This window comes from Herpailurus yagouaroundi, unplaced genomic scaffold (genome assembly GCF_014898765.1).
Source record: "Herpailurus yagouaroundi ecotype Mexico unplaced genomic scaffold, PumYag 189, whole genome shotgun sequence".
Lineage (NCBI taxonomy): Eukaryota > Metazoa > Chordata > Mammalia > Carnivora > Felidae > Herpailurus > Herpailurus yagouaroundi.
The window spans coordinates 14,412,414-14,428,638 of record NW_024412420.1 but is presented as its reverse complement, the minus strand read 5'-3'; the positions used below and the strand labels follow the sequence as shown (position 1 = coordinate 14,428,638).

The 16,225-nt window shown below is 46.1% G+C and overlaps 1 protein-coding gene and 1 pseudogene across 2 annotated transcripts; both read right to left on the bottom strand.

Moving 5' to 3' along the window:
* Positions 1-596: 596 nt before the first annotated feature.
* Positions 597-750, bottom strand: LOC121045194 (uncharacterized; annotated as a pseudogene).
* A 112-nt stretch (positions 751-862) lies between these two features.
* On the bottom strand, positions 863-13,191 carry MSL1 (MSL complex subunit 1). Of its 2 annotated transcripts, XM_040497433.1 has the most exons (9): positions 12,105-13,191; positions 9,399-9,622; positions 7,726-8,108; positions 5,771-5,818; positions 5,246-5,310; positions 4,545-4,612; positions 3,999-4,123; positions 3,758-3,830; positions 863-3,397 (listed from the first exon to the last, which is right to left on the bottom strand). In XM_040497433.1, the coding sequence occupies exons 1-9, from the start codon at positions 12,870-12,872 to the stop codon at positions 3,307-3,309; spliced, it is 1,845 nt and encodes a 614-aa protein (XP_040353367.1). In that variant the 5' UTR covers positions 12,873-13,191; the 3' UTR covers positions 863-3,306. The 2 variants fall into 2 exon arrangements, with proteins under 2 accessions (XP_040353367.1, XP_040353368.1); XM_040497434.1 differs by lacking the exon at positions 5,771-5,818.
* Positions 13,192-16,225: the final 3,034 nt, after the last annotated feature.

Sequence of the window (16,225 nt, the reverse complement as noted above, 5' to 3'; positions counted from 1 at the left end):
ATAACCTGCCACTTTACTTTTTAGTTGTTTGGTCTGGGTTCAATTTTTCTTTTTTTTCTAAGCAGGCTTCATACCCTGCACAGAGCCCAACATGGGGCTTGAACTCATGTGAGATCAAGACCTGAGCTGAGCTGAAGAGCCACCCAGGTGTCCCAAGGCTGGGTTCAATTTTTAAATGAACATGAACTTGTTCACTCAGAGGGAACTGAAAAATTCAAAATCCTTGCTTTTGAGGAACAAGTGTAAGCTCTCTGAATGTTTACCATAAAGAAGATTTGAGATAGCCACAGCAATCTAACTATTCAAGAGACTATGAGGAACAGGAAGAATTGATCTTTTTTCATCACCCTGGAAGGCAAACCAAGAACCAATGGGTTCGAGTTACAAAAAGTTAGATTTTATCATTGAGGAAGGATTTTCTAACATTTAGGGAAAAAATGAAAAGTTGAGGCAGAAGCTGGACTTCATTTGTCTGGAATGTTGTCAAGGGGAAATCATGTATTAGCGGTCAGACTAGATGACCTCTAAGGTCTTTTCAACTAGGTTTTATTCATTTAGACACCAGGCACCAAGTATCCTACCCTAGAATCTCATTTTTAAAGTTGCCACTTACCGCATGTGGAAGAGAGAACACAGAACAAAGAGGGATGAAAAACATACATTGTGCTCATACACAAATAAAAGAGAAAATGGTGTGTTTCTCCATTTTTGATACTACACTTGATCTTAGCCAAAAGGCCGAGAAGCGATGTGTTTCTCCATTTTTGAAAATGCTTTTCTTTTTCTAATCTTTTAATATCTACAAACAGAACTGTTCAATGCTTCCCAATAAATCTAATAAATTGAAGCAGAAGTTCAAAAATTAACAGCCACAATAGTTTATTTACAATTGAACTCTTTATAAGATATTTACAAGACAACCAATTTTACACATCAGAAATGGTATCAAAAGTATGAATTACAACACAGACAACAATATGAAATGGGCATAAAACAAAGCTGAAGTGGACAGACAAGCAGTTTCTCTTTTTAATTTATTAACACTAGCTTAAACGTTGTTAAAGAAAGAAACAAAGAACTATGTTTTAGGAGAATTGCAGGGCCGTAGTTGAAGATTGAATTTCACAGTGTTGTATCCCATGTAGGGAAAAAATAAGACTAATTTTCCCCCCACACTCTAACACACTGTAATTTCGCTCTTGTAACTTTGCTAATCTACTCTCCAACCTCCTCAACAAACCTCAACACATCCAAATCAAAGGAGAACTGATCTAGAAGAGGGGACAATAAAATAAGCAGTCCTAGGTATAGGGAGAACCAAGGAAATAGAATCCACTTAAGTCTGGCCAGATAGCACCTCATAGATTCCTCTTAGTCTAGCTCAATTTCAGAACCTGGGGAGTTCCCTGGGTAGGGCACAAACATAAAAGGTTAAATTTGCTAACCCATATCCAAATTAGGAATCCGACAAATGCTGAAAATCAGGAAGAAACAGAGGAATCAAGGAACAACGTAAAGAGACACTGGTCTTTTTTCTTCTTGGGCACATCATAAAGGAACATGACATAGATCAGAGTATGAAAGCCAAACAGCTTGCCATATTAAAATGATGGAGAACAAAGAAAATCTGGCCCAGTTTTTATAGAAATCTCCTTCCTCCCCTTAAGGTGTGAGATGAGAGCCCCTAGTGGAACAAGTCCTATTTCTCTCTACACTCTTGCTGCAATGAAGTTCACAGCAGGTTCCCTTGTGGAGAGCCCACTCTCCTAAGCAGATGGAGTTACAAATGAAAGCCCATAGCCACACACACACACAGAAGGAGAAATAAAAGCAGCAAGATCATCCAAGAATACTACATGTGCTGCCGGAATAACTCCCTTAAAAGTCAAACCCAGGGAGCACAGATCAACATCTCACAAAAATCTTTAGCAGTGGGAGGCCCCTGAGGAACTTTTCTTTTCTTCCCACAATGGTATCCCCATTCTCTCATGCTCCACTGATGGGCCGGCCACACACCCTACATACCTTGGCTTCTCCTGTAAAAGTGCTAATAATCTGGGGACATATTCTCTTCAAGGATAAAAGCCCCTACCTTCTAGGAGATTAGACCCCTACTTGTTTTCACACAATAGTCATGAAGACTAAAGAAAGGCAATTCCTATATATTTAAGACCAGAGGTCTTGACTCTATTTTCCTTCCAGATAGTTACAGGGATCTTACACTGAGACCAAAGTGGCCTGGAGTGCTGTCCTGAAATTTTTTAACAAAATGGGGGGAAGGGGGACCAAGATGATACACATACAAATCTATTTTTACAAAGTGAATGGAGAAGCTCATTAGGTACATCTGTTTGTTTCAAGATGTAGACATTTGCCAGCCAAAGGAAGCACATATTTCCACATACCCCCCCACCCTCCCTAAATCTCTATCCCACCACCAAGAGCTCAGCTAAAAGAATAAAGCCCAACTAAGGAATACTTGAGAAGTGATGTGACACAAGGACATCTGTACAGGTTCTGGCATGCCATCCTCAGATGCCAATAGCTTTTGTTTAGAGCCATAACTTGACCAAAACTAACCATCCCCATTCTTTTTTCTGAATATTTTTTTTGAGGGGTGGGGGAAGAAATTCCGTTACCCATTAACTTACAAAATTATCATAGCCAAATATCCCTTCCCAAATGGCTGTATCACAGAATAGTTTTAAGAGAACAACTGTTTTTTCAGACGTGTATCTGCCAACTCTTGAATCTCTTTTCTACCCTGTGAAGATGACTTGCTTCATCACTTCACTTTTTATTCCTCATCTGGTCCTTAAGCTCCTGGTGAGGTTGGTTGTTTGTTTGTTTTGTTTTCGGGTAAACATCACTATACTCAGAACTATAAGGAAGGGTACACCAGGGCGTGAAGAGTGCCATGCAGGCACAGCTCTAAAGGCAGGGGTTGCTTCATCTTCCACAAGTCGAACGAAAAGAGCCCTTTTGCCCCTTTAACATAGGCAAATGTATAGAAGCAGACCCCTGAGGCTTCTAAATCTGCCATCCTATAGATTTAGCTTGAGAGCTCATATTCCCAAAAAGGGAAAAGAAATCCCAATCATCCTCCATAATTCACAATTAGCCCAATGGAAGAGTTTTTGTGAAATCAGAGTGATGAAAACAAAACCAAGATCAAGGGACTATGGAAGGGCATTATCAGCGAATGATAACATACATGAGGACATAGGTCACATATACAGGTCTCTGCCATTCTCTGGGAATGGCATGCTACAACTATCTGAAGACAGAAGGTTCTTGCCAGCCCAGCTATTTCCTACACGTCCGGTGAGGTGTTTGCTTCTTCTGGATCTCCAACCTGCATCGGCTACGCTCATCCAACCAGGGCAGCTCAAAATTCCTGGCAAAAAAAAGGATAAGGAAATCAACTTGCAAGACTAGAAGGGATTCAGTGTGGACATGAGATTAACTCTAAAAAAGAGTTATATGCCCCTTACCACTCCTAATTCTGACTCCCAAGTTCCAAGTTTGGATGGTCTTTCCTGCCTCAAAGCCAGAGAAACAGTTTGCTATTAAAATGACTGAATAATCTACTTGTAACTCAAAAAGCAATCCTAATTACCACTGTCAAAAAACCATGGCTATCCCTAAGCCACCTGTTCTGCCTTAGATCTAGGCTTTCATGAGGTCTAAAAAGGAGGTGGAGTGCAGGCTACCTGACAGGGGAGGGGGGGAAAAAAAAAAAAACCTTTGTACTTACTGCGGAGTTAATTTGGGTAATGGTCGTCCAAATGCTACAACAGGCAAGAAGGGGGTAATCATCAAACTTTCAACTATGGAAGAAAGCCAAATGGGACCTCGTTAGTGACATAGAGGGGAAATGTCTAGCAACTACACCTGCTCCAAAATGCTGTTCGCTCATTCACAGCAAGTTGTACCCTGGAGCCTTGCACCCTTTTCCTTCTTTGAAAACCCTATTCTCTTACATAGACAGAACTTACCGTCATCTGGCTCAGGGAAAAATGAGGTAACCTCAGGCTCAGATTCCTGAATTCCTTTCTTTTTATACATTCTGAGCTGCAGTCGTTGTAAAATTCTTTGTTCCCTGATCCTCTGAATATCCCATCTGGGAAAAACAAAACAGACAAACAAACAAACAAACCCAATATTACTGAAAACCTGCTCTATAAAAGCAACTAACACAATCCAGACACCGGTGAGACCCGTGCTGACTCTTCTTAATGGGGTGGGCAGGGTGGGGGTGGTAAAGTGAACGTCTGCCGGTTCAGGAAAGACTTGTGTCGGTCTAGCAGTCCAAATCATGTGTTGGTGTTCCACAGAGAGTGGAACTGAAGAAGGGCGTACACAAAGAAAAAGAAGCCAAACACCTTTACTTACGACAACTACCACTTCAAACTAAGATACTCAACCAATTGGGATGCCAGTAATTTAAGGGTGTTAAGGGCTCCAGGACTTTTCACAGCATGGATGAGAGAGGTCAGGGTCCTAGGGCTCAGGTGTTCCAGGACGAGTACCTCTAGCCTCACCTTTTCCTTCTCTTCTCATCCAGCTCCAGTTTTGCATGCCGCTTCGAAAACACACTGTCATCCAGGTTCTGTGTAAAGAACAGCAGCTAATAAAGTATTTATCACCACGTGACACATGGGTATAGCACTCATCTCCAGCTTCCAGGAATGTAAAATCTTTTCCCTGCAGGTCCCACCTGAGTCTGTGAGTTCTATGGATGTCATGGGAACCTCCTGGTAACAGAATCAACAAAACACATATGCTTCTCCCCACACCCACCCTTTTAGACTGTCCACATTTCAAAATTATTTCCTTAACTTTCCAAGGTGAAAACCACATCAAACTGAAACAACCCTTGAGACTGCCATAAACCCTTCCTACCTCCATACTTTGCAAGAGTCTGTTTTAAGAGTCAAATGAGTTTGGAATATATGATTTTGTTGCTGAGTGGTACATGCTAATTTTTCTACTTAACGTAAAATCTCATTTTGTTTTGAGCACTCCCTAGTTACTTATTTTTGAATAAATCATTTTACCACTCTGAAACTCAGTTTTCTCTTCTATATAAACAAAAGAGTTGGATTAGATATAATCACTCAAGTTCCCTTCTGGCTTTAGAGTTATTTAACCCATCCATCCAGTTACTATAACACATTCAAGTTAAAGCTCCATTCCTACTCTGTCCCTCACTCCCCTCCACTGACAGGTCTTGGGTACCTACCTCCAAAAGGTCTGAAGGATTTGGGTCCCTTAGAGGCTCTACTGAGTGGTCCCTCCAAGAAGGAACTGAAAAAAAAAAAAAGAAAGAAAAAGAAAGGGAGGAGGGGTGGAACCACCCTTAAATCCAAGGTCACACAACCCTCCTACTATTCACTAGGACCAGAGGTCTCTCCCCAGATAAGACCAAGTTACCAAGTGATAGGAATCCATTCTATGGCCTCGCTTGAAGCCATATTCAGTGTCCTTGCTATGGTATAAAAAGAACCTAAAATGCCAGTGCAGCAGTCTGCCAAACACAGGATCACAAAAAACCCTAAGCCAATACCTGACAATTCATATAATGGATGCTATTGCAGTTCCTGAAAAACAACTGAAATTTGTAGTCATTTTGAAGTCTATAGTGTAATCACACACCAAGGAATCTCACTCTCCCACATCCAACTGACAGGGAACGCAGCTCCCACCATCCACCATCCCCCCCAACCCCCACCCCAGGCCCAGCCAGCACAATTCCTATTCTACTCACCAGCCAAGACTGAAGTTTCTCCTGCAACACTTGATGGCATCAGACACCCTAAATAATGCAGGAAAGAAGAATCATCTCAGTGTAAAAAGAAAAAAAGCCCATACCCAAAATGGAGGAAAGGATCATCACTGAAGTTCTCACTAGGAAGCCATTTTGGTTTTTTTGAGTTGTTCTTTTGAGAATTTCTCTCTGGGGGAGGGGAAGAGGGAAAAACAGACAAAAGAAAAGAAAATAAGCCCACCACTTTTTTTTTTACACTGAGACGACTTCTTTTCTTCATTATTTAGGGTGGTTTCCCTGCAACAGTTGATGGCCAAGGATATCAAACCTTAAACTCAGAACATGGCAGGTGAGTAAAAGTTGACCCTATTTTTCAAATAAAAGATCAGTGTTCTCAAAACTTACATATGTAGTCTTCTGAAACAGCTCCCTCCTCCCTCCAAACAAACTACCTTGCTGGTCCAGCCTGAACAACATGCACAAAGACTTTGGCTTCCTTAGAACAAGCCATTGAGCTTCCTCTTGAGATAGGGGCATCAAGAATAAGGATTCACACGTTTATTCACAACTCAGGCTCCTCAAAGGGCTGGGATCCCCCCAATCAGACTCTTTCTGTACTGCTATGCCCACAATCTCAGAGGTGTTTGGAATTTTCTGTACTAGGACAGATAGGGTTTTCAAAACAGCCAGTCAAACAGAACAGCTCTGGACCAAGCCATTTCCCAATCCCGGATGGGAAGTTGCTTCACGGTTTCTCTTAAGTTGTTACACAGCATTGCCATGGCAGCAAGAAGGTTAACCATTAAGGATGAACCTGTTCAACTGACTGAACCAACAAAAAACCTGAACCTAGATCAGGATCCTGGTCTATCTCATGTACTCAAGTGTGAGGCCTAATGTATTTTAGATAATTAAGAAGAGTAATCTATCTTCCCCACTTAATTTTGTCACCAGAACAGCCAAACAAAGCCTGGAGAATGCTCTTGTCTTATTGGAATGGATTCCCATCCCCATCCCTGCTAGGGCAAGACCCAGTGGTAGAAACTTGGGGCTGTGGCTCTATTCAAGAAGGCTTCCCCCACCATCACCCCGGAGTACCCACAGTGACTGTCAGACTAACATTACGCAATTGAAGGCACATTGCAGTTAACTGGTTGATGTAGGAGATAAGGGAGCATCTCTGTGTGGAAGCCATAAAGAAAAAAAGGGAATGAAGACCAAGGTCCCACACCCCACACCCTCCCCAAGCAGCTCAGATATCCCAAGATAGTCCTTATTGTTTGAAAAATAGTTTGTAGACCATTTTATTTAAATATATGAACAACCAATGGGCTACTGCAATCCAAGTAAACTCTTCACATTTAGAACCTTTGTGAAGTATAGTAAGATAAAGTAAGACTGTTGGTCTTTGGCAGATTCCTCCTGCCCCCCAGACCGGGACATAGAGATACAGATAAATGTTTATATAGTTAAAGAGCGGAGGCCCAGGTGAAATTCCCCACCCCAAGCTGGCTCCCCAACCCAAAAATTACCATTGGCCCCTGAGAACACCCAAAGACCACCCTCCCAGGTTTCACACAATATCAATTGCAGGAACAGTCGTGCATGGCAAAGTATAAGTTCTATGCATTTCACAGCACAGAAAACCCTTCTTTCAGAGGGCATGCAAGTTGCCGGAGATTACACCCCCAAGTCTGGTGCTCTTGTGATGAGCAACTTACTGGCAAACACATCTCCCAGTGTTGTAAGCAGGCAAATACATTGAGCACATTTTGCTGTAATTCCATCTATTTGCAATGCCTGCACAGTGTCTGTCTCTGGCTGTTAACTTACTCATTCTTGACAGAACTCTGCTTTATTGATTGCACTTTTTTAAAAATGCCAAAGGCATTTTCACACTTGTTAGCTTGACCGCCACCACTAGGGTATAAGAGCAAGTGTTCTCTATGCCTTACTTGCTACAGTCTCCTCCTTCTTTGGAGAGGATTCCCGTAATGGTAACGGTGATGGGGGAGGCTGGTGCCAACGACACAAATACATTTCTGTGGTGGAAAGGTACGGCAAATCTTCTATCTCACTTGAGAAGGCTTTCTCCTTGGGATGGGTGCTGGGTCCCTTCTGGGGAGTGGAGAGTCTTGGCGGGGTGTCCACTGAAGACCGGGGCTTTTCTGGAGTTTCTTGGCTCCTCAATTCACGTTTACAAACAGTTTCAGATAAGGAACCACAGGGTTCCTCTTTAATGGGAGAGTGCTTAGGAGTTTTTGTTTTGACTTTTGAAAATTCAGGAGCCAGCTTTTTAACAGGAATCTTTCTTTCTGTACTTCCAAATGGGGATTTCCTATTAGATAGGGAAGAAAACATTATAAAATGTATTGATTCTTGAATAAAATCTGAATTGATTACATTTTGGGGCAAGAGAACAAACTAGTTCAGGTATCTAAATATCTAAACATCTGGTTCAGTTGGCAACCATGAGCAGGAACAGCCTCATGCTTACCACTATATATGACAGGCCCTCCGTAAGTCTTTATTGAACAACTGAGTTTCCATAAACCTCTAATAGTATCTTATTGCCTACTAAACTTAAAAAGAGTCTTATTTTATTCAAGACCCTTTCGCTAACATCAGGTGCCACTACTCTGTGACTTATTTCGAAAATTCCTGTTGGGGAGCCTGGGTGGCTCAGTCGGTTGAGCATCCGACTTTGGCTCAGGTCATGATCTCACAGTTTGTGGTTTTGAGCCCCGCATTGGGCTCTGTGCTGACAGCTTAGAGCCAGGAGCCTGCTTCAAATTCTGTCTCCCTCTCTCTCTGTTCCTCCCCCGCTCATGCTCTGTCTCTCTCTCCTTCAAAAATAAATAAAAACATTTTAAAAAAAATTTTTTTTTTTAAAGAAAATTCCTGTCAACCAGAGACCGGTCTCTTATTTTTTCCATCAATTCTATACCATGTTAATTACAATCTGTTTCGTTTTTCTTGCTATCTACCAGCTTTCTTTCTCCCACCAATCTCCTCCCCCAAATCCCCATTCCTAGAATGCCGTCTCGTTTCCTGCTTACCAACCTAAATTCTATACTTCTTTTTCAAGATCCATCTCGCCCTAAAAGTTTCGCTATTTTACCTTAGAATAATCTTTAATGTCTCCGAATCTCACAAAACTTACTTTGTGTCACTGTTGTCTACCTTCACATTTTATTGCAGCTGAATTCCAAGTTTGCCAAATTTATGCCACCTTTACAGCTAGACTGACTAATCTCTTTGGGTCCAAGGACAGTTAGATCTTACTTTTTTGTCCACCAGTGTACCTAACACAATGAAGGAATGATTTAACACTTCCTAACGGCGTCAACTGCTATAGTTTTCTTTAAGAAACTCAGCTGCCACATTTGTTGCCCATTCTCTTTGTGATATACTCTGCATTCGGTAATTACTACTGTGACCACAATGTTCCTAAAAGATTTTTATAGCCTACAAGAATGTTTCAAGATAGTTTCTCAGCATGGAAGACTTCTTAATTCAGGATATGGCTGCATTAAAACTAATTCCTAAATCTCAATCCCCTACTCTCAGTCACTGGAAACAAGTGTCCTCATCATGTCCAGACAGTGTAACAAAGTTATCAGCACACCTTTTGTGTCCCTTTCCACTCCGCCCACAAGAGAAAGGCTTGGGAGGCAGAGTCTGGGATGTCTCGGAAAGCTCCGGCTGGCACTCCAGTTTAATTTTCTCGGATAGCTCCGTTTCCTCTCTCTCTTCAGTTTCATAGCCCTGAAACAGCTTGTGCCTTTCTTTCTCGTTATCCTTCTTTACCAGCTGCATCCGCCTTTCCATACGTTCAATCCGAGCAAGGAGCTAAAAGAGAGAGTGCCAAAATGCAGACTTAACACACAAAAAATTACACCCAGGTACCTAGCACCGTTTAGGCATCAGTATGGTCTTCTGCCTTTTTCCATGGACCATAGCAATTTAACTTATTTTTAATAGGCAGACATTAACTGGAAAAGTTTTCCTTAAACACAGTAGAGAAGAAAAGGTACTCTGCTTAATTTTAGGGCTAACCTAGTTGAGGAGAGGCATGGGGGAATTTGTAGTTCATTCTTTTGAAAGAAGATCCTCTTTTCTGGGAGGGGCCACAACATGGCATGGTCTCTGCTACTGCTAACCATGTGGCTCCAAGTCAGTTTGGGAGTTTCCAGAATTAACCCTATGCTCTTTTAGGAGGCCCTAAGTTTCTCCAAATCCTATCCTCTCTCCTTTCACTCCAAAATGCTATACACAAGGGCAGAGTCCAAAGAATATATTGAGAAGGAATTAAAAGCTCACAGTCCCAGTGCCATGAGGGATTTGAAAGTTGTGTACAGGGCATTTAAACAATGAATACTCAATTTGGAAGAATTATAATAGAAACCAGTGCCCATAATCCCATCAATCAGAAATATGCTTATTTCTTTACATTTGAGATACCAGAAAAAAATCTACCTATTTATCTAAATATTAACTAAAACAAAGTCTTTTAACTCTAATTAAAGAGAGAACTACATAATCAAACAGAAAATAGAAGTCTATTACCATTGGAAACTTCATATTAAATGTTCTGAGAAAAGGTGCCAACTATTCTCTTTAAACACTATAGTAAGAATTTTATTTGGGTAGACAGCGATATTAATGTTATCTTCATTATATCTACTTAGCTGCAGAGATTTTAGTAGAGGCCAAACAACAACTGGAATAAGAGAAACAAGCTTAAGCAATGCTAAGACTGCAATACACAACAGAAACAGTGAATGCCAAGTTCAGACTGATACTCTATCCTTAACTCACCCCACTTTTACTGCCTAGGAAAGTCTGCAAAGGGGCCATTACCTCAGGAACTGAGCATAAACCTCCACAATCAGCAGGGGGGCTCCCCCCCCACCCCCCGCCCCAGTCAGCCATACTCTCATTTCATCTCCTTCTGTTCTGATTCCCGGCCTTAACATTACTCAACCATGGTTTGTGGGTGACATTTCCTTGATTTCTTCTTCTTCACTGGTCCTTCTCTTCACCCCACTCACCCCCCCATGTAAGGATATGATGTGTTGTAATTACAGTACCATCGCACCCCTAGACTGCAGTACAGTAGCTAAGCAGGGCCACCTCCATGTTGAGTAATTTCCACAAATCAACACTATGAGATATTTTAATGAGACCTGCCCCAGCTCCCATTCCACCTTGCAGAATGCATTCTCCAATAAAACAGCCCCTGCTTGATGCGATTCATTTGTAAAGCAAACAAAATGAAGAGCCCTCTGCTCCCTTGCTCAGCCCTTGGCGCACACAACGCCAGAGAGAGAGAGAGAGAGAGAGAGAGAGAGAGAGAGAGAAAGAGACAGAGAGACAGACTGCTGCAGCCTGAACACAACAATTGTAGAAACCATGTTTATTTTTAGGCAGCTGTAAGGTATGCTAGCACAGTAATACCCCCCCCCCCCCCACACACACACACAGTTTTCCTGATATCTGAAAGAATTTGTTTTAATGCATAGGGAGCTCTTGACTACTGCTGCAGTGAAAACAAGCCTATATAGTCGTGCTCCTCAGAAGTACAACGAAATAATAAATTACTGCCCTACTATCTTAAGATTCTAAAATAGGGATTTTTTTTTTGGAGGGGGTCTACTTTATACATTTAATAAACTTACTTTCCCCTGATGCCTTAAAATCTACCGGCCTCTAAACACAATGCTTATACAAGGGAGCTAGTCAGTGGGTCATGTTTTATAACTCAGATTCCCATTAACTGTCTGAAATCAAAGGCGGTCAGTCTCTTCATATCATAGAAGAAAACTAAAATAGGATTCCACTGTGAAATCACCTCTGCCTGTCTGCCAGTGAAAAGGCCTACTGCCCTCCTGTCAGAAGATGCTCCAGCAGTGCAACAGCTGCTATGTCCCTCTCCTCTCAAAATGCATCTCTAAAGCAAAAGCTCCTTCAATTAACCCCTTCCATAAAGCCACCACATATGCATTCCCACCTTTGCATTTTCAACCCCTCACAAATCAGATCTTTTCCCACTCTAAACGTCTTTCCCACAAGTCTGGGGCTGTCATTTTAAATTAACCCTTTGGCACCTGAAACCTCCCCTCCCCCTGGGAGGTTGCCCTTTAACCCTTCCCTCCGACCCAACGTGTCTGTGAGCTTGGCTCCCAGGGACTCGACACTTAAGCTACTCCTTTGCTGGTGGCCAGCCTCCTTACCCCTAACCAAGGGATACCTTAACCTCCTACAGCCCCCTTCCCCCGAGCATGCGCACAACTCGCTCTTCATCCTGAACGCCGATTAACCCCTCCCGTACCGTGTCTCTCTCTGACTTCAGCTCCTCGATCTCCTTTTCCTTGGCCTGCAGCTGCTGCTGCTGCTGTTCGATGAGGTCCAATTGCAGCAGAAGGATCTGTTTGAGGCAGGCGGCCTGACTGGAGGCTCCCGAGCCGCCGCCACCCCCGAGAGGGCTCTTCCTCATACTCTTCCATCTGCCCTCGCTAGCCGCCAGGGTCCCGGCGGTGGCGGTGGGCGCGAGGGGTGGCGGCCCCGGCAGAGGTAGTGGTGGGGGTCCCGCCGGGTCCGAGGCGGTGGCAGCTGGGGGAGCCGCCCCACCCTTGTCCCCAGCCCAGGGCGTAGGCTCTTTGGCCGCCGCCACGAGAGAGCCCGTCTGAATGGGCAGCACCGCCTGATACTTGGGTCGGGGGCTGCAGCCGGCTCCCGCGGCCGCTGGCTCCCCCCCAATGCCGGCTTGTTTGGTGGCCGGGGGCGGACAGGGCAAGGGCACCGAGCCGCCCCAGCTCTCTTCCTGCTGCCCAGGGGCCGCCCCGGCCGGGAGTAACAAGCCCCGGCCCTTGCCGCCGCAGCCGGCCGGGGAGGGCGCGGGGCTCCCGCCCTGGGAGGAGGCCAGCGGGGGCCCCGGCTCCTTGAGCTTACGGTGCCGGGGGAGGAAGTGGGCTTCGGCCGCCCCGGGCTCGTCCTCGGGCCCGCCCAGCGCCGCAGCCCGCTCGTAGTCCAGTCGCTGCTCAGGGTTGCCGCCGGCAGGGGCCGCGGCCGCCTTGAACACTGCGGATCTCATGGTCATAGTGGTCCGGAGCAGCGTCGGGGACCGAGACGGAGGAGGGGGTGGGGAAGGGGCGAGGTGTGGGGGGTCGAGGACGGAGGAGGGGGAGGGGAGTTTGGCGGGCTCGCCTCAGCAGCGCGGCAGCAGGCCTCGGCTAGCGCGGCTCCTCCGGGGCCCGGGCGCCATCCCGCCGGCGTGTGGAGAAGTGGAGGCCGCGGCTGAGGCCCGCCGCCGGCCCATGGGGGCCTCGCCGCCGCCTCTGCTGCCGCCGCCGCCGCCTTCGCCTCAGAGGCAGGAGCTCGCACCCAGCCGCCCCCGAGCTCATCCCCGGAGCTCGCTTCGGCCCCCCCTGGCCCGGCCGGGCCCGCCTCGTCTCCCCACCCCACACCCCCCCTTCCCCGCCCCGGCCCCCCGCCCCGGAGCTCGCCTCAGCCGCCCCGAGCCTCCATTTTCCCCCCGCTCCTCCTCAGGAGGGGGTGGGAGGGATGGGTCCGCCCAAAGCCCTCCTACTGCGGGAGGGGGGTCTGTCGCCTCCCCCGGGGGTCTCCGCGGCTCGGGGTCCCCCTCCCCCACAGTCACCCCCGGCGCCTCAGCGTTTCCCTTTAAAAAAACGGAGCCGCTCGCAGCCGCCACCGCCGCAGCCGCCGCCGACCGGAGGGCGCATGCGCCAGGCGGGGAGCGGGCGGGAGCGAACCGGGAGCTAGAGGAGGGAGGCGGGCCGCGCTATTGTGAAAGGGGCCGCCGCTGCCTCGAGGGGGGCGGGGAGGGGGCCGCGGAGGCCCTGGGCGCTGGGGGCCGGCGAGGGGAGGCCAGGGATGAGGGGCGAGGACCCAGGAGCCCGCGGAGGAGCGAGGCGAAGGTGGGCTGCGGAGGGAGGGGGTTACTCGGGGGAGGGTCGGGGGAGGGAAGAAAAGGCGAGGGCGGCTTTGGGAAGATGGGGAATGCGGAGGTTCCCCGGGAAAAGGGAACGCGAGAGAATGGAGCGGAGAGGAGGGCAGGGGCCTTCAGGAGCAGACGCGCCCTTCGAGGCAGTGTACGGAGCGCTCCACGTACCCGGCCTGCGCTGGGCGGCCCCTTCCCCGGGCACCTTGGCAGCCGGCCCGGCCCTCGCCGGAGGGGCCCCGCGGCCCCCGCAGCAGCACCGCACGCCTCCTGGACCAGAGTCAGGATTCGGGCTCCTGTCTGAGCCTGTGGGTGTTTCCTGGGGGTAGAATTCTAACCCCTCCACCCCTTCCACTCCCCAGCAGCCCCACTCTGGTCTGGGAGAGAATGAAGTTCTTTGTCTCTAAGGGATTCAGACCAGAAACTGAGGGACCTCTGGTTCCCAGAGGGAGGAAAATCCATGATGTTTGCTGCCTAGGGAGTTCTTGCCACAATCTCCCTAGAATGAAGTATTGCCAACTACCGACGGTTCTTTCCCAATGGCCATCTCCCCAGTCTTCTTAAGTCACTTCTAGCATCTGCTGGAGGTTCACGAAGGGTCGAAGCAAAAAGGAAATCTCGGAAGGGATTTTTATCATCTTTTTTTTTAAGTTTATTTATTTTATTTTATTTTAGTAGTTTCCACACCCAATGTGGGGATTGAACTCACCATCCCAAGATCAAGATTCACTTTCTCCTCGGCCAGAGCCAGCCAGCCCCAGGGATTTCTGTCTTTACTGGGAATAGGAATACTTTGCATATTCTCTTATGTGGAACACTTCTTCCTATCTCTCAGTGTTCAGTGTGTGTGTGTGTGTGTGTATTTGTGTGTCTCACTTTCCATGCAACTTAGGCAACAAGTCTTCAGTTCCTCGTGGAAAAACTTTTAAGTAGTTTTAATTGATTGTTTTTCTGTTGAGGTGTATTTTTTTTTCAATCCATATGAAGATGGAGATGACTAACATTCTTTGGCCTGATGTGAAAACCTCTAATTAGAACTATGTTTTGGCCTTGTGGGCCCAAAGCATGAAGCACTGAAAATTTTAAACAAGTGGGTGTGCATGTGTTAAGATGCCAAGGAGCCCCAGCCCTCTTCCACCAGACTGTATGGCCTAAGATCTGCAAAGGAAGCATTGGGGTTAGGGATACCAATAAAGGCGGGTGTGGTGGGAGGCACATGGAATATGGTGTTCTTTTTCAGTGTCTAGACTTTCAATACCATCTCTACACTGACAACTCCCAAATTTATATCTTCTTCCTGGACTCCTCCCCTAATCATATATCCAATTGTCTAGGAGACATATCCATTTAGATGTCTAATCAGCATTTCAAACTTACATCTAAGATCTCACTCCTGAATTTCCCTCCTCCAAATCCTGCTTCTACAGCCTTCTTTTTCTCTCTCACCTAATACCCACTCAATCTCCAATCCCACTGCCCTTCAAAATACATGTCCAGAATCCCACATCTTCACACACCTCCACAACTTCCACCTTAGTTTAAGTTATAGTCCTATCACACCTTTTTATTGCTGTAACCTTGTAATTAGTCTCTCAGTTTCAACCTTTGCCTCAAATCTGTTCTCAGCACAGCAGCCATAGTGATCCTGATAAGACATGAGTGAGATCATGTTCTTTCTCTGCTCAAAATCCTCTCATGGCTTCCCATCTTACTTGGAAGAAGAACAAAATCATTATTACGGCCTACAGGATGTGGCCCTCTGGCCACTGCTCTCTGACTTCAACTTTTACTCTTCTCTCCCCTATTCACTCCCCTCCTGCCACACTCCTCTCTTTACTGTCCTTCAGACACGCCTGGTATTTGCCTGCTCACATCCTTTGCCTTGCTATTCCCTCCACTCGGATCATTCTTCTTTCCAATATCCACCTGCCCTCCTATCACTTCTTCAGTTCTTAACTGAATATCATCTCTTCATCAGACCTTCTCTGGTCACCCTATGTGAACTCACATACCCCTCCAAACTCCCTCCCTTCCTTTTCTGCTTTATTTTTCTTCTTTGTGCTTAATACTTTTAACGTTTATTTTTGAGACAGAGAGAGACAGAGCATGAACGGGGGAGGGTCAGAGAGAGGGAGACACAGAATCTGAAACAGGCTCCAGGCTCTGAGCTGTCAGCACAGAGCCCGACGCGGGGCTCGGACTCACGGACCGTGAGATCATGACCTGAGCCGAAGTCGGCCGGTTAACCGACTGAGCCACCCAGGCGCCCCTTAATACTTTTAAACATGTAATTTACCTTGTTTATATCTTCTCCCACTAGAATATAAGCTTCATGTTTTTTCACTGCTATACCTTCAGCACCTAGAACCATACCTGGCACAAAGTTGGCACATTCATTGAATGAATAAATGAGCTATGTAGATATATTAAGAGAAAGCATCTTCCCTTGACCTTTAGCTTGGTTGACAGTGACAGTTTTAACATTAATATAG